This window comes from Micromys minutus (assembly GCF_963924665.1).
Source record: "Micromys minutus genome assembly, chromosome: 3".
NCBI classification, from domain to species: domain Eukaryota; kingdom Metazoa; phylum Chordata; class Mammalia; order Rodentia; family Muridae; genus Micromys; species Micromys minutus.
In genome coordinates, this window is record NC_137972.1 from 79,894,749 (window position 1) to 79,916,426 (window position 21,678).

Consider the following 21,678-nt stretch of genomic DNA (forward strand, 5'->3'; position numbering starts at 1 on the left):
ACAATTGAGATGCACCATAAATGCTAAGGGTCTGGGGCTACTTAGTGCGTCTCTGGTGGACTAGTTCGATTATGATGTTTCCGATAAGCAGTGATGCATGCTAAAATAATAAGGACACAGTATAGAAAATACATTGTAACCACCATTTATTACCATTACCAAGTCTCATGTACTATATACATAATCATGTTCTCAATAATTTCATGTGATTAGCATGAAGTAGATGGGTTTGCGCTGTCATCTTTGCAGGCAAGTGAGAAGTGTGCTGTACTGCAACAGTACAGTATCTCCAGGCGACAGCGAGCTTTTTCTCCTCCACTATAGTCTTCTTGTTCTATGTGTGCTCCACCACTGACCGATCATTTCATTTTTGCAGAGGACATCCCCTAGCTTGACTCTGTGTGTGTCAGAGGGAAGGGAAAGACAATACAAGTACAGGCTGTGGGTCCCCAGAGCAGCGGAGACTTACAAGGTGGCTGCACATCTTCATATTGAAACTCCACATGTTCAAGCCCCAGAAAAAGCTTCAGGGCAAGTCCAGAGGGAGGAGAAAATCAGCTGGTAGACCATCAGAGAAGAAGTCTCTCTCCCTCTAGAGAGGGTCCTTTGTTTGTTAAAGTCTTCAGGTAGTTGACTGTGACCCACCGACATGGAAAAGGGAGGCCATTCTAGGTCTACAGATTCCAGTGTTTATGTGAAAGCCCTACAGAACATGCAGAACAGAGTGCAAACCTAACAGAGTGCATCTGCAGTCCGCCTGGTACATATTATTAGCCATCACAGGAATTCATTAGGCTGAGTCTCCACTGGCTAAAAGATGGATAGCTGGGGTACCGACCATCTTGGAATAAAGCTAAGAAAAGTTGAAGGTTTTCGAGGAAAGGATTCTTAGTAAAAACACTGCCCAAACCATGGCAACCCACTGTTGTGCAATGTGATTTCAGAGCCTTGGGCATGAATTTTACTTTATCACACTATCTCTTCCTTAACTATCCTGTGCCTTAACTGTCCAAATAACGCCTCTGCTATTTCTTCCAGCTGAACTATGACCACTTTACTCTTGGTCTTTGTGACTCTGAGGGTCATCGCCGCAGTGATCTCAGAAGAAGTTCCAGGTGAGAACAGTCCCTTGCCCGGCTTCTTTATTCAGTAGGGGGTGAGTGCTGGGTTCTGAGTACAGGATACGACTTTATTTTGGACACAGTCCCTGCTCCCCCTCTTTTAGCCTTTTCTTAGCCCTTTCTAGACATAGTAGGAAGACACACACACACACACACACACACACACACGCACGCACACACAACCTACTACAAATGCATCTACTCCTGGATGCCCTCAGAAAAAAGAGTTACTCAGCCTCCTTCACAGAACCCTCCCCTCAGTGATCTCATCCATAATCAATGCACAGTATGAATGGGGTAGAGGGGAGACACAGGGAGCCAGAAGGGGAATGGGGATAGGACCACCAAAGAAGATAAAAGAACCCAAGGAACAACGCTGAAAAGACTGTTTTCTCTAGAAATGAGGGCACAGCATTGGTGTGAGCTCCCCACCCCTGACTCAAGTGACAGGTGAAGAACCTTACATATGGTGTGGGGATCTGGGATTTAAGGGCTGAACACATGTATGAGACCTCCCTCACTGTGTGTGGGGGGGACAAGAGGAGGCTTGAGCACCGTTCCCCACACCAGCCCACTATATACCAATGCCAAACTGCAGGACTTCAGGGTATTGAAAAAAATTTCCATAGTCAAATGGAAAGACACACAGTATTTTATTCAGTCATATACTGGCCCGATTCACAGCTTTTGAATATGTAGATGTGGTTATCTGGACCTCCAGTGATGATCAGGGACCCATGAATATTCACACCCTAGCCATCACCTGGGGAGATATGTCCACATCAGCAAAACGGTCCACTAGGGTTGGCTGAGAGCTTTGACAACCACCAAGTTGGACTGAACAGTGGCCACTGGCTATTCCCTGAAGACCACTACTACAGAGCCGTGCTGTGGCCAGTGCCGTCAGGGCTGGGCAGCAGATGGAGGTGTTTGTGGAGAGATGGTGGAACCTGTCCAGACATCAAAAGCTCCAGGCTGGACTCCAGACATTCCTGGCTCCCTATCCTTGCCCTGCTATGTCTCTCCCACAACTATCTTAAACATTTTTATTTCGACCTGCCATGAAAGGTGCTATGTGGATGGCTGTTTCTCTCCTATTCCACAGAATTCAGGAAACACTATATCTTCTCTGTTAACACGCTCCACGATTTTTATGTTGTTTAGTCCTACTCAGTCCTGTATTTCCAGGTCTGACTCTACAGGCCAAATAAAAAAAAAAAAAAAAAAAAAAAAAAAAAGTCTGACTTCCTGTTCTCCCCCCAGTCTTCTTGTCCTTTACTTCAAAATCCTTGCCCTTCTACAAGGTCCCAGTTAAAGCCCAAAGCAGACCTTCCAGAATGGGCTATATCTTTGAAGTTCTGTGTCCCAAATTTAAAGGTTGTATAGAATGTTATATAACCCCTAATCATTACACCCAATGTGTAGGACAGTCTCTGCCTCTATGAGAAAATGTCTCTGGAAAAAGCTTGCCTGTGGCAAGGCAGAAATATCATGCCTGAAGGTACAGTAGAGGGGAGAAGTTTACCTCATGGTGACCTGGAGACAGACAGACAGACAGACAGACAGACAGACAGACAGGGAGGCTGGGAGACTGGAGGGTAAAGCCATGAACAAGATATCCCTTTCAAAGTCACACCTGCATGATTTATCTCCCTCCAATGAGGGAGCACATGTCAGCCTAGTCACTTCTCATAACATCACCATGAACCTTTTGTGGGGAACTCATCCAAAATAATCAATATCACTACTCTAAGAATATTTACTTATGGGTTAGCATCCCCTCAAGGTGTCTAAGGTTTGAGGACTCTCACGCTCACCAGGAACTCTTTTGGGGGTCTCTGAATTTTGTCTTAAGGTGAAGGGACCAGAAGTCCTCAGAGATGCTAGTCTGGAGAAGGTCTGGAGTCTGAGGCTCCCTGGGAATCCGTGAGGTTCCCACATAGTGGGTTGGATGTGGGCTGGTTGGGCGGCTGTTTTCAGGCCTGGGGGAGGGAGGCAGAGACTTGTGGTCTCTACAAATCCTAAAACATGTCTTTCCTCACAGACCATGACAACTCACTGAGCGTGAGCATTCCTCAACCATCCCCACTGAAGGTCCTCCTAGGGACTTCCCTCACCATCCCCTGCTACTTCATCGACCCCATGCATCCTGTGACCACTGCCCCCTCCACCGCCCCCCTCACCCCAAGAATCAAGTGGAGCCGTGTTTCCAAGGAAAAAGAGGTGGTACTGTTGGTGGCCACCGAAGGACAGGTTCGAGTCAACAGCATGTACCAAGACAAGGTGTCACTTCCCAACTATCCAGCCATCCCAAGTGATGCCACCTTGGAAATCCAGAACCTTCGCTCCAATGACTCTGGGATCTATCGGTGTGAAGTGATGCATGGCATCGAGGACAGCGAAGCCACCTTGGAGGTCATAGTAAAAGGTGAAGGGCCTCCCACATGGGATGCCATGTTGCCTGTAGAAAGAACTAGAATGATGCCCAGAGCAGTGTGAACCTTGGTGACTAACTCTCCCACTCCCTCTGCATACCCATTGTCTTCTTATCTTCCCCTAATGTGGGACTAACTGTCAGATGCTGTTCTCTTTGGGATTGGGACTATAGGAGTGGGGCACATAAAGACATCCTGGTATTGGCAGCTTGTTTGCCAACAGTCATTCACTTGTTGGGTGTATCCATTTATTCTTGTTGCTATGCTCCTGACGGGAGTCCACTTGAGGGAGGAAGGCATTACCCTGGCTCGCAGTTTGAAGGAACACAGTCCACCATGGTGGGGAAAGATGGCAGTAGAAGTCAGAGGCAGATAGTCACACTGCATCAACAGTCAGGAGGAGTAAGATGAGTCCGAGTGTTCACCCAGCTCACTTTCTTGGGTTTTTTTTCACTCTGGAACCCTGGACTGTGGGATGGTGCCACCTACCTTCAGGGTAGGTCTTGCCTCTTCAGTTAAACCCCTCACAGACATACCGAGGGGTGTGTCTCCTACCTCACAGCAGCCTTTGTAAGTGTGCCTATTTTTTCACTAAGCAAATGAGCTGAAGTCATGCCTGCAGTGATCCTAGAAAGGAGGGAAAGTGGGTTCCTAGGTCATCCAGGTATCTTCACCGTCCCCTCCACTGCCCTCTATTCTCAGCTCCTAAAGCCAAAGAAAAGACTGACAATTCACTTCCTGGTCTCCTTTGTCTCTAAGAGGTCTCCTTAGGATGCCCCTGGGCTACTGGAGACCTGGAACTCTCCAGTCTCCATCCGAGGCTCCCTGGATTCGGGACAGGGTGGGGAAGATTAGAGGGTCCTGAAGTGACAAAAAGAATCACAAGGAGACAGTTTTGGCCTTGCTCCAATAACTTTCTTATTTTCAGAATTATTGTAGGTGTTTTCAAATGAATGCCTGGGAGGAGGAGTATATACCCCATTAAGTTGAGGGGGGGGAGGGTGAAGAGGAAACAGGGTTCCAGCAAGAGCACACTTCAGTAGCTGAGGATTTTGGGCAGCTGATCTGATGGCTTCTAGGGGAGAAAGTGCCTGTGTATGAAGACAGCTACAATGTACTCATATGCATAAAATAAATATATTTTTAAAATAGAAAAGAAACTAAACATCATCAATTTGTTTTAAAAACAAAAACAAAAGAAAAGAAAAAAATTCAATGAAGAGAACTATGTCAGCCTGGACCAGATAGTGCCCAAGGTCCCCTGAATTCTTATCACCATTTCTCAAGGGCTTCAATAACCAGAGCGCACACCTAACTGGCTCTCCCCCTGGTCCACGTGTTCCACAGGTATTGTGTTCCACTACAGAGCAATTTCCACACGCTACACACTGGACTTTGACCGAGCACAGCGGGCTTGCCTACAGAACAGCGCCATCATCGCTACCCCTGAACAACTGCAGGCTGCCTATGAGGATGGCTTCCACCAATGCGATGCGGGCTGGCTGGCTGACCAGACAGTCAGGTGAGACCCTGACCTCCAGAAGAAAAACTGTGGGAACTGGAGGCCAGGTACTGGAGGCCTGGCAGATGATGGGGTGAGGCAGTGACCTGCACTGAGCTGGTGTGCACATGATCCTCCGGCCAGTCTAGAGCCCAGCCTTGTTAACATACATACCCACCATCCCATCCCAGGTCCTCATTATTCACGCTCCCAGGAGAAGACACCGCCTTGTTCTGAACTCCACTACCCTCTTCGCCTGTTTGTCCTCTTGGTGTTTATTTGCTTCTGGTTTGTTTGTCAGTCTTAAACTTGAACTTTTATTTATTTTTGTCTATTTCCTTTTATTTATATTGCCTGGTTCACATATTATAAATTATAATACATGTTATAATCACTTATTATATATTGCATGATATAAATATATTTATATTGCATGCTTATTTATACTTTTTTTTTTTTTGGTAAGACAAGACATACATACATCAAGTGTCTAGAAACATCTTTTCTGAGTGAGTCCTAGGAGCCACATGGCAAAGCAGAGCAGATAGAGGCCTGCCTCGAGCATCCCAGTACAGTGTGGCAAGCCTGTGAAGAGACTGTCCACCCCGTGTGCATCCTAAGGATGCACAAGGCCTCGGGAAGGTAGCTGTGCAGCTGGAGCAGGCTAGGGGGTCTTAGGTCACAAGTTCACACAGCACTGTTACAGTTTCATCTCTGCTGTTGAGATTAAACACTGACCAAATGCAATTTGGGGAGGAAACGATCTATCCCAGGTTCTTCTCCCAGGCCACAATTCATCAACAAGGTAAGTGAGGGCAGAAACACTTAGAGGCAGGAACCATGGAAGAATGCTGCTTGGGGCTCACTGTCTGGCCCACCCACAGGTTCATGATCTTTCTTACGCATCCCAGGCCCATCTGTCTAGGGATGGTGTCATCCATCGTAGGCTGGGCTCTCTCCTACCTTGACCAAAGCTCAAGACTTCACAGACCTGACCACAAGCTAATCTGAGCAATCCCTCGATTGAGACCCCTTCAGATGACTCTAGACTGTGTCAAGTTAACAACTGGAGCTTACTGAGGCAGGCACTTTCTACAAAAATTTATAGATAGGCAAAAAAAAAAAAAAAGTAAGTAAGACAACAGTCTAATAAAATGGCAAGAGTCTTGGCCTCAGGAAGAGCTAGACTCAAATCCCAACCCTGGAATTTGGAAGCTATGCATCTGTCAACAAATCAGTTAACATTTCTGGACCTTAGTTCAAGTGTAAATAGAATGCAGCCCCTGCATCACTTAGTGGACATAGACTCAAGCATCAATTAGGCACCACGGCAAAACCCAACCCAGCCCGTTCCTTGTTTCTGTGACTGTCATTGTGCTGAAACCTAGCCATGCTCACTCAGTTACCTGTCTATAAATGCTCCATGCTGCTGTACACCAAATGATCCCCACATGAATCCATGGTTTGCAAACCCCACAAGATTCTGGCCTTTTACATGGAAAGTGTCTTCGGGGAGAGAATGGTACCAGGAGCACTTAGTGGCAGAGGCGGGCAGGCTCGTGAGCAGCACTGAGACTGGAGGCTCAGCTGTCATGCAGAGCAGACTTGGACAGAGGTAGTTTTCTGCCTTTGTCTCCTCATGTGGAGGAGAAGGCTACAAGAACAGTGAGTTTGGGGTCCCCTCTGTTCCTAGTGTCACACTCCCACGTTGACTTCCCAACAGATATCCCATCCACACTCCCCGGGAAGGTTGCTATGGTGACAAGGACGAGTTCCCTGGAGTGAGAACCTATGGGATCCGAGACACCAATGAGACCTATGATGTGTACTGCTTCGCTGAAGAGATGGAGGGTGAGAAAGCTGGCTGCCTCCGAGATGCCTTTTCCATTCCCATTACTCCGCTCATTTGGGCTACACGAGGCCACGGCCCTCAGTCCTCTCCTGCCATGAGTGGTCTTTTTCTGGAATTCATGTTATTCACTTTGAAAGGGGTCTCAGTGGTAGACCCTGGGCTCCATCGATACTCTACTCTATGGAAGACAAACAGACACACGTATTTCCCAGATATCTTCTCTCCACCTCCTGGCCCCCAGCTTGAAGTCTTACCCTAGACCTTTTGTGGGGCTGTTTGAGGGAGAAACCTGGGGCTTTTCTTTTCTTTTTTTTTTTTTAATAAGGGTACTGTTTTAAACATAGAGGTACCCAGGTAGATGACTCCCCTTTCCCATCTGCCTCTCTGGAAATCCCATTCACTCTCAGAATATACTTCTCAGAGCTCCCAAGCTTCTCCCGCTGGGAGAAAAGCTGGTGGTGATATACCCCGCCTTCCTTACCACGTGGCCTGCCTTCTAGTTCCCATCTCAGTACCCAAAGCCTCTATTAAGTAACAAGCATATGTGTTCCCATGTTTGACTAACCCTAAACAAATACAACAGTCTCTTTGAGGCAACGCTGAGCAAGGACACCTAAAACTACCCAAAATGTGATCAGAAACGCCACCCCATCCTTAACCACAACCTTGCCAGGTTTTAGGAAATGATGCTTAAAAGCTAGAAGACCTCAAATGACCCTATAATGGCCTCTTTGAGTGCTACTGATCCTGGTTTGGAAAGCAGTACTCTAAGGGATCAGAAGGTGAGACCTGCTTTTCTCATCAGAAATTGAATTTGGGATGATTCCCTAGGAATGGGCAGTGTCGGTATTAAAGGAAAGCTCCCCTAGTGGTGGGAGCGTGAACAGCAATCACCGGGACTTCGAGTTTCATGATTGCTCCATGACCCTTGCCCTTCAGGCAGCTTTTTTATTTTTATTTTTCAAATTAGGGGAGGAGGACGTCCTTGTTAGGAGATTGGTGTCATCCTACCCAAAAGTTCTGAGAGGAATGGAGAGTGGGGAGTGGCAGACAAGCCGTGAGATACTAACGCAGAACCAAGGATAAAAAAGATAAACCTCCGAGAAAAGATGGACCTCGCAGGGACACAGGCAGCTTGGGATGTGAGTGAAATCCTCACCCAGTGTGATGTGTCCTTCACAGGCGAGGTCTTTTATGCCACATCCCCGGAGAAATTCACCTTCCAGGAGGCAGCCAACGAGTGCCGGAGGCTGGGGGCGCGGTTGGCCACCACGGGCCAGCTCTACCTGGCCTGGCAGGGCGGTATGGACGTGTGCAGCGCTGGCTGGCTGGCGGACCGCAGCGTACGCTACCCCATCTCCAAGGCTCGGCCCAACTGCGGAGGCAACCTCCTGGGTGTAAGGACCGTCTATCTGCACGCCAACCAGACAGGCTATCCTGATCCCTCATCCCGCTATGACGCCATCTGTTATACAGGTGGGGCTGGGGCTGAAGGTGGGAAGGGGGTTCTCGCCGAAATCAGATCTCAATAAGGTCTTGGGAAGAGACCACTGAGTTCCTGAACCCCCTATTTCTATCCTGTCTTCTGTTTTCATTACTTCTTAGTGTAGAGACAATGGAGTCACAATGTATCCAGCCCTGTTTCATCAGATCCACACAGAGCAGCATTTAAGGTCTATGCTTCTAGCTGCTGTTTTCTTGGGTTTGAATCCCAGCTCTTCCATCCAATGATCGCTTATTTCCTATTTCACTTCCACAGACCAATCTTACGGGAAGAGGGACACCCTCTCCTAAAAGCTCCTCTTCTCTTTTTGATAACCAGACCACTCTTTGGACGTATCACCCTCATGAATATTCATTCTCTGTATTAATAACTACCTTATATCTGCCAGCCCTTCATTTGTCTAGGACTCGAAGTGGGCAAAGTAGCGGCTGGTGGGGAGGTGGAGAAAGGAACAGATTTTATTTGATAAGCAGCAAGCTAGTTCATCAATATACCATGAGTAGCCTAGCGCTTCTGCAAATCCAGAAGCTCAGACTCTTATTAATAATTTAATTGCATCTGTACTGAATAGGTGCGGAATTTTTCTTGCCACCGTGATGCAAACAATACTCTGGAAATGGTATTGGAATAGAAATGGTTCATACACTGTTTGAGAAATTATAAGCAACCCCCCGCCCCCCCCCCCCGCAAAATGACATTAGATTCTAGCAGTGGCCCAAAAGTTATAGAAGGGACTTTAGCATTCACAGAGTGACTCTGTGGGAGGTTTAGAACCATCCTGAGGGAAAGGAAGAGCCATAGAACTCAGACACCTGAGGCCCTTGTGACGGGCAGGGACAGGTGCCTGCCTCCAGCCAAGTAGAAGGAAATGGAACATATCCAGCTCGTCCCCTTCAAAACAGCCCTAAGCTCAGCACTAAAAAAAAGCCTGTCATTTCCTCCTGTCCCAGGTGAAGACTTTGTAGACATCCCGGAAAATTTCTTCGGGGTAGGTGGTGAAGACGATATCACCATCCAGACAGTGACCTGGCCAGACCTGGAGCTGCCCCTGCCCCGTAATATCACAGAGGGAGAAGTCCGGGGCAACGTGATCCTCACTGCAAAGCCCATCTTCGGCCTGTCCCCCACGATCTCAGAGCCCGGGGAGGCCCTCATACTTGCCCCTGAAGTGGGAACCACAGTCTTCCCTGAGGCTGAGGAGAGTACTGAAGAGGCCACCAGGCCCTGGGGCTTTCCTGAGGAAGTCACACGTGGGCCAGACTCTGCCACTGCCTTTGCCAGTGAGGACCTGGTGGTGCGAGTAACCATCTCTCCAGGTGCAGCTGAAGTCCCTGGTCAGCCCCACTTGCCAGGGGGTAAGTGTACTCTTGGGGAACAGGCAGTGTCCACGCTTTGGTCAAAAATCATGAACCTCAAATGGAGTCACCTATGGAAAACAGGGTTTCTATCAAGCCGATGAAAGTACCACATGGTTCACCACAAAGTGGACCCACTGAAAACCATTGCTCCGGGTGACACTATGGGCCTTTGCTGGCCTTGTCCTCCCACCAGGATAGAAAATCAACCAAGTTTGGCGAGCAGGCTGAGCGCAGCTGGCCTGGGGAAATGGTGACCTGACAGTGCTTCCACAGTCTTAAGTAACTGAGGGAGGGAAGGAGCTAAAAGGAGGAAAGTATTTTATGATATGTGAAAATTATGTAACGATAATATGTTCAAATTTCAGTACCTTTGAGTAGAGTCTGATTGGATCAAAGCCACATCCACTTACTTAAGACTTTATCTGTGGCTAATTTAGGATGGCTGTGGCGGAGTCAAGCAAATGAATGAGATCGTGTCTCAAAGCCTGTTCTAGAAACCAGGTGTAATGCTAAACATCTGTATCCCAGAAACGGGGGGGGGGGGGTGAAGCAGGAGAGTTGTGAGTTCAAGGCCAGTGTGGTATATATAGCAAGAGTCTATCTCAAGAAGAAGGAGAAGGAGGAGAAGAAAAAGAAGAAAAGCCTGGTGTGGTTATCTGGAAAACACTCAGCTCTTAGGTTAGGGGGGTGATATACCTGGGCAGAGATGTCACTCAGCAGAGCCCAACTGATCCCCGAATGCAAATCTACATCCTGGTATAGGGTCTTGTTGGTGTCCCCACCTGAGATGACACTGTCACCTGCCATGACTCTCATGATAACACCAAGTAGAACCTCAGGTGGGATTGAGCTGTTATGTCTAACTAAACAAAGGAGCTAAGCTTAGAACAGACTGCATGAGCATCGGTCTTACCTGTTTCTTTCTCCCCTCTCCTCTCTGCCCAGGAGTTGTATTCCACTACCGCCCGGGCTCCACCAGATACTCGCTAACATTCGAGGAGGCACAGCAGGCCTGCATTCACACCGGGGCGGTCATTGCCTCTCCTGAGCAGCTCCAGGCTGCCTATGAGGCAGGCTATGAGCAGTGTGATGCTGGCTGGCTGCAGGACCAGACTGTCAGGTAAAAGACGAGCCTACCATTCCCAGCCCCAACCAAGAAGCCCCAGGGCAGGGGTCACCTAGCACTCTGTGTTCTAAGGAACTCAGTGATCGAATATCTCCCCAAGTCCCACATACACAAACACACCCAAACCAAGGCATATTCTGAAAGATGGCGGCAGGAACTTTGCTGGGCCAAGATCTTAGTAAGGTTTTTTTCAAGACACAGACAAAGCCCTAGACACTTTCAAGCACTTCTATCTATGACGCTTGACAGAACATACTCTTGTGTAGGGGTCTCTGTGCTGAAGTCTTCCAAGTGCTCAAGAGACTTGCTACAATGAACACACCACCTGCTTTGAATCATAGCAGATAGCCCATGATACGCCTTTCCTAACCCTAGGACAGCCCCTCACCCCCTTCCCATCCTCTTTTGCAGATACCCCATTGTGAGCCCTCGGACCCCATGTGTGGGTGACAAGGACAGCAGCCCGGGAGTCAGAACCTATGGCGTGCGCCCATCATCAGAAACCTATGATGTCTATTGCTACGTGGACAAGCTTGAGGGTACAGGCCATATTATTGCATGCCAGTCCCCAGATCAGCAGGGAATAGGGGAGAGTCACAAAACAGAGGGATACAATTGTCACCACCCAACCTGGCCTGATCCTACACAGCTTTCCAGGGGGACAGCAGCTCCCTTCCCCCACCAAAGGTTCACATGATTTTCCCCTTGTGTTGTAGCGTGACACTGGTCCTTCATAAAGCGATGAGTTCAGTGGCTAAATGGATCAATTTATTATAAATAAATGTTGGACATCCCCTCCCAGTGCCCTTGAAGAAGTCAAAGGCTCTGAGAAGTCTTGCAGCTTAAAATCTTCTTAACGCTTTACAGTTAGCATTGCCCAAGCTTATTCAACTACAGACCCGTTTTGTCTCATTTCTTTTCATCGCCATGAACATCACCAAATTCCCTTTCCACTGAGCCCAATTTGGAAAATGCCAGTGTTCTGGAAAAGTTTAAGCATAGCCACTCACCTAACATCTGCAAGCCTCTGGTCCCCCATCTATAAAACATGTCTGCTTAATACTCATGTTAGAGGATCCTCTGCATATTAGTTGAGACACATAAAAGGTGCCTGGTACAAACAAATGCTGGGCATGTATGAGCTTCCTTCTCCCTAACTCAGATAGGGCCCTAGGTAATATGTGGGTACTGAACCCCCAAAAGAATGGGAATGGGGTCCACAGCAGCCACTGAGCTTAATGAGAGAACAGGTAGCTAAGAATGCTTGGGGAACTGGGGTTGCCAGGGGAACCACTGTTAGTCAAGGGAATGGAGCATAGATGTGAATGGAGAAACTTAAAATGGGGGTGTCCAGGGTAGAAGCTAATTCCTCATAGATTGACTAGCTCAGCCCAGCTCAACTATAACACTGTCAATTTTTTTAGTAAGGGACATTCCAAGTCCCAGGAAATTCCTACTCAGTATAAAATGGAGAAGCTGGTCTCTGTTGCCCAGGATCCCAAGAGAGCTAAGGGTGGAGCCTTGTGGCTGGAGGGTTGACTGAGTAGAGTTGGGGCCTGTTAGGGCATTGCTGCATACTCCTGTATATCATATATGAACAGCCCTGGTGATCTGGTGGGGGTGCCAGGTGCCTCAGAACAGGGGGGTCAGAACTATGACACACATGATGATACGCCACCATTGCCTCTGTCCCCAGGGGAAGTGTTCTTTGCCACAAGCCTCGAGCAATTCACCTTCCAGGAAGCGCAGACCTTCTGTGCAGCTCAAAATGCCACCCTGGCCTCCACTGGCCAGCTCTATGCCGCCTGGAGCCATGGCCTGGACAAGTGCTATGCTGGCTGGCTGGCAGATGGCACCCTTCGATACCCCATCGTCACCCCTCGGCCTGCCTGTGGTGGTGACAAACCCGGCGTGAGAACTGTCTACCTCTACCCCAACCAGACCGGCCTTCCTGACCCACTGTCAAAGCACCATGCCTTCTGCTTCCGAGGTACCGTAGTCATAGCTTCCTCTATAGTGACAAATGGTTCCTACTTTAAAGGAAGTTACATCTAAATATGAATTGGGGCAGTGTATGGGAAACACCCCATATGTGTTTCTGTATAATGTTATATACTGTTTTACTTATATATTCTTGTCAGTTTTCTTCTACTTGTAAATACCTTCATAAGTGTAATCGAATCAGTCTGGTGTCCTTGTCATTCACCAGCCAGCTTCCTGCTTAACTGACCCACACCGTGAGGCACTGTCACTACAGTGTCAGCCACCTTAACCAGTCAGATTGTTGAGAGCAACATGCTAGGCTCTGACTGGTTCAATTCTCACAGCATCCATATAAGGTAACGGTTACCCACCAGAATGGAGACTGTAGACTACTGTGAACCGTGGCTTCAACATATCAACACATCAAACTGAGTGTCCGTATGACTTCTTGTGAATCAGTATTATTTTAATTTTTTTAAGATCTGTTTTTACCGTGTTTAATTATGTGTATGGGGGAGGGGCATATGTGCATGTGAGTGCAGGTGCCCTTGAAATCCAGAGGCATCAGACACCCAAGGAAGTGGAATTCAGGCAGTTGTGAGATTCAAACTCAGGTCCTCTGTGAGAGGAGTACACACTCTTAACCACTAAACCATCTTGTCAGGCCCAAGGATTGCTTCTAACTAAAGGCCTCCACATTTCTCTGTCTTAGAGGGACACCTTTTTATTTTACTTATTGTTTGTATTCTGAGAAAGAGTCGCATGTAGCCAAAGCTGGCCTTGAACTCCTGATCCCCCTGCCTTCACTTCTTAGTGTTCTGATTACAGGAATGTGATGTCTGGTGGGAGGGGGAAGCCTTATTTTTTATGTGTGTAATTTTAGCATTTTAATTCTAATTTAAAAAGTAAATTAACACACACAGCATTATATTTCACTGGGCATTATCTTTTTCTGATTGCCTGCCTTCATTTTTTACTGAAAATTATTATCATATATTTTGACCATGTTTTTCTCCTCCCAAGTCCTACCTGCCTCCCCACCTACCCAACTTTATGTTTGTTCTCTCTCTTTAAAAAAACAAAAATGAATGAAACAATAGGGCTCAGTGGTTAAGAGCACAAACAAAACACCAATGCACATAAAATAAAAAATAAACAAACGATAAAATACTGCTAAGCAAAGAAACAAAAGACCAATAAGACAAAAAAATAAATAAAAAATAAAAAAAACCTGCCAAAATAAAGTACAATTTACTTTTAGGATTGCCACAACTTTAAGGGTAGCTTGTGATGAATAGAAACATACTATCTCAAAAAATGAATATATTAATTAAAACCCAATAGTTCATTTAGGAGGGTCATTCCAGTCCCAAGGGAGTTGCTGATCTCCTTGTCCCAGACTAGGTCGTTCCAGTGAACATTAGAGGTTCAACCAGCACACCTACTAGTAAATTTCTAACCATAACTTCCACCACCCACCCAAGACTTTCAATAGACTCAAACCTTCTTTTTGTTTATCTGTTTGTTTTTAAGACAGAGTGTCATTATGTAGCTCTGGCTGTCCTAGAACTTGCTATGTAGAACAGTCTGGCCTTGAGCCCATAGAGATCTGCCTGCCTCAGTCTCCCAAGTGCTGAGATTAAAGTCATGTTTTACTATGTGAGGCTTTAAACCTTCTATCACTCTGTGGAGAAGTCTGGTTCCTTCCTGACCTCCTCCAGGTTGCTGGCTTCCCCCCAATCAGAAATAACACCACGTCTGTGAGTTCTGCCCATGCAAATGCTATGCTAGCTGTGTGGAATCTAAAGATGAGCCTCCTGTTTAGGGAACTGTCACTCAGGACCTAGTTCTGCCTTCAAGGTCAATAGGATCACGGTGGATCATGAACTGAGAGATTTGCTCCGGAACTTCTAAGCCATTGCCCTTGGCCAAGTCCCAGTAACAAGTCACCACTTGTTAGATGCAATCTCTTCTCTGTTAAAGGTAAAATATGGCTATAAGCATAAAGATTTGAGGTCTAGCATATATGATCGACTGTGTGAAAGAGATACCCCAGAGTACTCTGCCCTAAGCTGATGCTGCCATTATCCAGGAATACACATGGCAAACAGCTGTCTCAATGACTTAGATTGAGATGGGTTAACAAGGTTCTTGTACAGGACAGGTGTACCTCAGGGTCCCATTGCTCCTCTGTCCCTGAAGGGCAAGGCAGAATGGATTCTGGTCAAAGGGCAGGACATCACCTCCCACATTTTCTTCAGGTGTGTCAGTGGCGCCCTCTCCAGGAAAAGAAGAAGGTGGTACACCCACATCGCCCTCTGACATAGAGGACTGGATCGTCACTCGGGTGGGGCCTGGTGTGGATGCTGTCCCCTTGGAGCCAGAGACAACAGAAGTGCCATATTCCACCACTGAGTCAGAAAAACAGACTGAATGGGAGCCAGCCTACACCCCAGCGGGCACATCCCCACTGCCAGGTGAGTATGGCTGGGCTCTGGGGCATGCCTTGAAGCCATGTGCACTAACCCCACACTCCTACCTGCTATGGAATGCCCAGGTGAGGGTGGAGTCTAGGGAGGGTAGGGCTTGAACTCATCGCCAAACCCAGATATAAGTTGTATTGAAAACAACAAAAACAAGGCAAGCAGGGTGTGGTCATGATTCAGATGGTGGGATGTTTTGATTTGCTCTGCTTTTCAGGTCCTCTGTAACAGGGACCTCAGCTTGAAAACTAAGGCATCTGCTCACCTGGAGATGGGTTCTCCCACTCAAACAGCACCAGCATCGCCAGAAGGGCTTGTGCAAACAGTCCTAAGCAGGAACAGGCAGATTCTCTATCAGCATTGGGCTCTGTTAGGGGCTTGGAATTTTCTTATGGACCAAGACCCTAGTAGCCCACAGATGAAACCCATAAGTTGGATACAAGAGACAATATGGAAGCACTTGAAGGGGGAACTTGGTTTTTACAAGGATAACCCCCACTTCCAGTGGGTAATGTAGCCTTTGGCCCTGAGGGTAAAGCTTCCTGGACCATTCTCTTCCTTTAATTTTCTTTCCTTTCTTCCTCTCATCTTTTTCCATCTCTTTCTCCTTCATTCCTCTCTTTCCTTTTGACTCCTTTATCATAACACTTAAAACATATCCCTTAGTGATCATCTGACATGTTCCTACACTCTTTTTTAAAAGATTTATTTATTTATTATATGTAACTACACTGTAGCTGTCTTCAGAGACACCAGAAGAGGGCATCAACTCTCATTACAGATGGTTGTGAGCCACCATGTGGTTGTTAGGATTTGAACTCAGGACCTCTGGAAGATCAGTCAGTGCTCTTAACCACTGAGCCATCTCTCCAGCCCATTCCTATACTCTTAAAAGACATTTTCTATGGAAGGGAGGAGTTTAGGTCTATATAGGCCTTTGAAATGGAGTGGAGTTCACAATTCCACACTTCACCTTGGCTTCCTTCTTTCCTCCAGGGATCCCTCCCACACAGCTTCCCACCATCCCAGGAGCAGAGGAGTACACTGAAAGCCCCTCTGCCTCGGAAGTTCCTTCCACCCCAGAGGAGCCGTACACATCTTCACTTGCAGTAACAAGCAAGACAGAGCTGCCAGGCTCAGGGGACACATCAGGGGCACCCGAGCTCAGTGGTGACTTCACTGACAACAGAGACGTTTCAGGGCACCTTGACGCCAGTGGGCAGCCATCAGGAGGCAGTGAAAGTGGACTTCCCTCAAGTGACCTTGACTCCAGTGGTCTCAGCCCCACAGTGAGCTCAGGCCTGCCTGTAGAAAGTGGGTCAGCCTCAGGAGATGGAGAAGTCCCCTGGTCCCGCACTCCCACAGTTGGCAGGCTGCCCTCTGGAGGTGAAAGCCTTGAAGGTTCTGCCTCTGCCTCTGGAACAGGAGACCTTAGTGGGCTGCCTTCAGGAGGGGAAATTACAGAAACCTCTGCTTCTGGGGCAGAAGAAATCAGTGGGCTTCCTTCTGGAGGAGATGGTCTAGAAACTTCTACCTCTGGAATAGATGATGCCAGTGGAATTCCTACTGGAAGAGAAGGTCTAGAGACTTCTACCTCTGGAGTAGAGGACCTCAGTGGACTTCCTTCTGGAGAAGAAGGCTCAGAAACATCTACCTCTGGAATAGAGGACATCAGTGTACTTCCGACAGGAGGAGAAAGTCCAGAAACTTCTGCGTCTGGAGTGGGAGACTTGAGTGGACTTCCCTCAGGAGAAGAAAGTCTAGAAACATCTGCTTCAGGTGCAGAGGACGTCACCCAGCTTCCTACTGAAGTGGGAGGTCTAGAAACTTCTGCCTCTGGAATAGAGGACATCACTGTGCTTCCTACTGGAAGAGAAAGTCTAGAAACTTCTGCCTCTGGAGTAGAGGACCTCAGTGGACTTCCTTCTGGAAAAGAAGGTCTAGAGACTTCTGCCTCTGGAATAGAGGACATTACTGTGTTCCCTACTGAAGCAGAAGGTCTAGAAACTTCTGCCTCTGGGGACTATGTCAGTGGGATTCCTTCTGGAGAAGATGGTGTGAGTGGTCTTCCTTCTGGAGGAGAGGGTCTAGAAACTTCTGCCTCTGGAGTAGAAGATATTGGCTTTTCCACTAGAGATAGTCTAGAGACATCTGCTTCAGGAGTAGATGTTACTGGGTTTCCTTCTGGAAGAGGGGACCCAGAAACCTCTGTTTCTGGGGCAGGTGATGACCTCAGTGGACTTCCTTCTGGAAAAGAAGGCCTAGAGACCTCAGCTTCTGGGGCTGAGGACCGTGGTGGCTTGCCTTTTGGAAAAGAAGACTTGGAAGGGTCAGCTTCTGGAGCCCTGGACTTTGGCAAGCTACCTTCTGGGACTCTAGGAAGTGGTCAAACTCCAGAAGCTAGTGGCCTCCCCTCTGGATTTAGTGGTGAGTATTCTGGAGTGGACATTGGAAGTGGCCCATCCTCTGGCCTGCCTGACTTTAGTGGACTTCCATCTGGCTTCCCAACTGTCTCCCTTGTGGACAGTACCTTAGTGGAAGTCATCACAGCCACCACTGCCAGTGAACTGGAAGGAAGGGGGACCATCGGCATCAGTGGTGCCGGGGAAGAATCAGGGTTGGATAGTAGTGTGGACATTAGTGGTCTCCCGTCAGGAACCGAACTCAGTGGCCAAGCATCTGGATCTCCTGATGCCAGTGGAGAAACATCTGGATTTTTTGATGTTAGTGCACAGCCATTTGGGTCGTCTGGCGTCAGCGAGGGAACATCTGGGATTTCTGAAGTCAGTGGGCAACCGTCAGGGATTCCTGACACCACTGAGATATCTGGTGTGACTGAGCTTAGTGGACTGTCCTCTGGACAACCAGATGTCAGTGGAGAAGGGTCTGGAATTCTCTTTGGCAGTGGCCAGTCCTCTGGCATAACATCTGTGAGTGGAGAAAGCTCAGGGATGTCCGATCTCAGCGGGCAGCCCTCAGGATTCCCAGAGTTCAGCGGAACAACACCTGAAACCCCCGACCTGGCTTCTGGCACCGTAAGTGGCAGTGGGGATTCTTCTGGCATTACATTTGTGGACACAAGTTTTGTGGAAATGACCCCTACTACAATTAAAGAAGAAGAGGGGTTAGGATCTGTGGAACTCAGTGGCCTCCCTTCTGGGGAGATGGATCCGTCTAGCACGTCTGGGATGGTGGATGTTAGTGGACAATCTTCTGGAGCAATCGATTCCAGTGGCTTCCCATCCCCCACCCCAGAATCCAGTGGCCTCCCTAGTGGAGTAGCTGAAGTCAGTGGAGAAATCTCTGGAGTTGAAACAGGGAGCAGCTTGCCCTCGGGAGCATACGATGGCAGTGGACTTGTCTCAGGTTTCCCTACTGTGTCTCTCGTAGACAGAACTTTGGTGGAATCTATAACCCTGGCTCCTACTGCTCAAGAAGCTGGAGAAGGACCTTCGGGAATTTTGGAATTCAGTGGTACTCATTCTGGAACACCAGACATATCTGGGGACCTCTCTGGGTCTTTGGACCTAAGCACATTGCAGTCTGGGCCAATGGAAGCCAGCATGGACCCACCAAGCTCCCCATATTTTAGTGGGGACTTTTCTAGCACTGCTGATGTAAGTGGAGAATCCGTAGCTGCTACAACTGGCAGTGGGGAAACCTCAGGGCTTCCGGAAGTCACTTTAATCACTTCAGAGTTAGTAGAGGGTGTGACTGAACCAAGTGTTTCCCAGGAACTTGGCCATGGTCCTTCTATGACATATACCCCCTTTGAAGCCAGTGGGGAAGCCTCAGCATCCGGGGACCTGGGTGGAACTGTAACAAACTTCCCTGGGTCTGGGATAGAAGCTTCAGTCCCAGAAGCCAGCAGCGACCCATCTGCTTATCCTGAGGCTGGAGTGGGAGTGTCTGCTGCCCCTGAGGCCAGCAGTAAATTGTCTGAGATCCCAGATCTGCATGGAATCACCTCTGCCTTCCATGAAACACATGTGGAGATGACAACCCAAGGCACGGAGGTGAGCAGCAACCCGTGGACCTTTCAGGAAGGCACCAGGGAGGGATCGGCTGCTCCAGAAGTGAGTGGAGAATCTAGCACTGCCTCCGACACAGACACAGGCGCTTCCGGTGTGCCTTCTGCCACACCCATGGCTTCTGGAGACAGGACCGAATTCAGTGGAGAATGGTCTGATCACACCTCAGAGGTGAATGTTGGCATCAGCACCATCATCCCAGAGTCTGAGTGGGCCCAGCCTACCCAGCATCCTACAGAAACACTTCAAGATATCGAGTCCCCACATCCCTCAGACTCAGAAAAGGAGACCCAAACAGCAGAAACAGCCACATTCCTGACAGACGCCCCCACCCTCTCTTCTCCAGAAGGGTCAGGGGAAACAGAGTCAGCTGCTGCAGGTATGGGGTTATTTTCTCTCTAAGTGTGTTTGGGATTTGGCAAGTGTGATCCAGAAGGAGGCACAGTAGCTTTAAAGTTCAAAGCTGGACAGTGTCAGATAACACTCCAAATCTCTCTGAGCCTCATCCATGAAATGGGAACAGTACCAAAGAAGACTAAATAGGACATAGGTGTGAACAAAGCAAGTGCTGAACGGCATGTCGTGTTCACAGCATGGCCTTGTAAAGATGGCTAACTTCCTCCCACCGGGGTTAGATCCCATGAACACTCAGTGTGGGCGTCACCATCTGTGCACAGGAAGAGAGGACCTCTTTAGGTAGCGGTAGAAATTATGTTTGCCAACCTGTTCCCAAGTAAATCTGAGGTCACAGAGTTCATCTGCTGGTGGCATTTATGTCCAAATACTTATTTTGTGTGGGGCTAAAACCTATAGAGTTGAAGGAATTAATGAAGTCTCATGTTGGCTCTGTCATGACTCTAGACTCTGTGTTCCCAATCCATCCCAGGCCACCAGGCCTTCCCAGTGCTGTTCCAGAGCCTCACCCAGCCACCAAGCCCCAGGGGCTTTAGATTTGGGGGCATCATGACTCCCCCACTGTACTGGGACAGTTTTCATGATCTGAAAACATGTATCCCACATATTGGGGACTGAGGGAACAGGAAGGCAGAACCCCCAGGAGTGAGCTGACTCTGAGCCATCCTCAAGGGCTTGGAGCACCTCATCACCTGGCCATGGGAACTCAGAGGATGTTCTGATCTCTAGGCAGCTGGGTTCTTGACACCTATCTTCTAGGTTCTGTTTAGAGGAGCCTGGTAACCCAGGGACATACCTGGAAACATACTTGTGGGCCACTGTGACATAGGGAAGCTCTCATTAGCCATGAGGGGGCAGACAGGTGCTAGATAGACTGACTCCTGCAGCCTCCGGAGAGGAAATCATGCGGAACCAGCCTCTCTACTAAGGAAGGGTGTCTCATAAAGGACCTTTATTCCTGGGACACATTCGAAAATGGAGAAATGAATCCTAGGAGAAATCCCAACTAGATTTTCCTGCTGGCCAGGTCCCAAGCCTCAGAAGCCTTTACATCACACACAGAAGATTGTATTCTTAGATATACAAGCATATTAACACCTCACCATATAGTACAGCCTCAGATATGGTGAGCATACTTCATACTTAGCACATACATAGTGAATACACGTGTGTACAGACAGTGGAGGCTCTCTACCCTTTCTTCCCTTGCTGGAGTCACTCTTGACAGACCGGAACCTACAGGTGTCTAACTCCAAGGACAGAGAATGTGACTTTTCTTCCTTCCCAAGAAACAATAGTGTCATAAGGCTCTAATGACTATGGGGCCAAACCCTCTATACCTGGGCACACCATTCTTTGGAACTCTTTCCAACCTGCAAAAGTTCCAAGCAAGACTTGTGACCTCAGTTGGGCATAGCGGTGCACACCTGTGATTCTAGCTCTTATGAAGGGGGGGGGGGGGAGAAGTTCAGTCTCAGCTACATAGGGAGGTTCTGTTGAGGGGTTGGGAAAACAGAATGGACCTCAGCAGCCCTAAAATTAATAAAAGCAGCAGTAGAATTAATTCTTTATTCTTCCCAGAATAGTGGCTCTTATCTATAACCCCAGTCCTAGCACTCAGGAAGCTGAGACAGGAGGATTCCCAAGAGTTCAAGACCAGCCTGAGCTGCAGAGTGAGACACTGTCTCAAAATAAAAGGAAAGAGGGAAGGAAGAAAAAAAACGGGAGAGAGTAGCAATCTTTCCTAAGGACAGACCTCCTGGTTACCTGTGTCTCCTTCACTCTGCCTCTGCTGCTCAGATCTTCCCAAGAGCCACAGGTACCAAGATGCAACATTGTTCCTATGATATGTGAGTATCCAGGTATCCTC

At 48.1% G+C, this 21,678-nt stretch overlaps 1 protein-coding gene across 2 annotated transcripts in view; it reads left to right on the plus strand.

Moving 5' to 3' along the window:
* Nucleotides 1-1,045: 1,045 nt before the first annotated feature.
* ACAN (aggrecan) overlaps nt 1,046-21,678 on the plus strand; it is a gene marked incomplete at both ends in the record, with an annotated part of 31,156 nt that continues 10,523 nt past the window's right edge. For both annotated transcript variants that reach the window (XM_080914866.1, XM_080914867.1), the window contains 11 exons: nt 1,046-1,115; nt 3,166-3,549; nt 4,904-5,078; nt 6,781-6,908; nt 8,092-8,385; nt 9,364-9,768; nt 10,717-10,891; nt 11,309-11,436; nt 12,594-12,887; nt 15,142-15,357; nt 16,360-19,773. In XM_080914866.1, coding sequence (XP_080770992.1) covers nt 1,046-1,115; nt 3,166-3,549; nt 4,904-5,078; nt 6,781-6,908; nt 8,092-8,385; nt 9,364-9,768; nt 10,717-10,891; nt 11,309-11,436; nt 12,594-12,887; nt 15,142-15,357; nt 16,360-19,773 — 5,683 coding nt within the window. The remainder of the gene's footprint in view (nt 1,116-3,165; nt 3,550-4,903; nt 5,079-6,780; nt 6,909-8,091; nt 8,386-9,363; nt 9,769-10,716; nt 10,892-11,308; nt 11,437-12,593; nt 12,888-15,141; nt 15,358-16,359; nt 19,774-21,678) is intronic.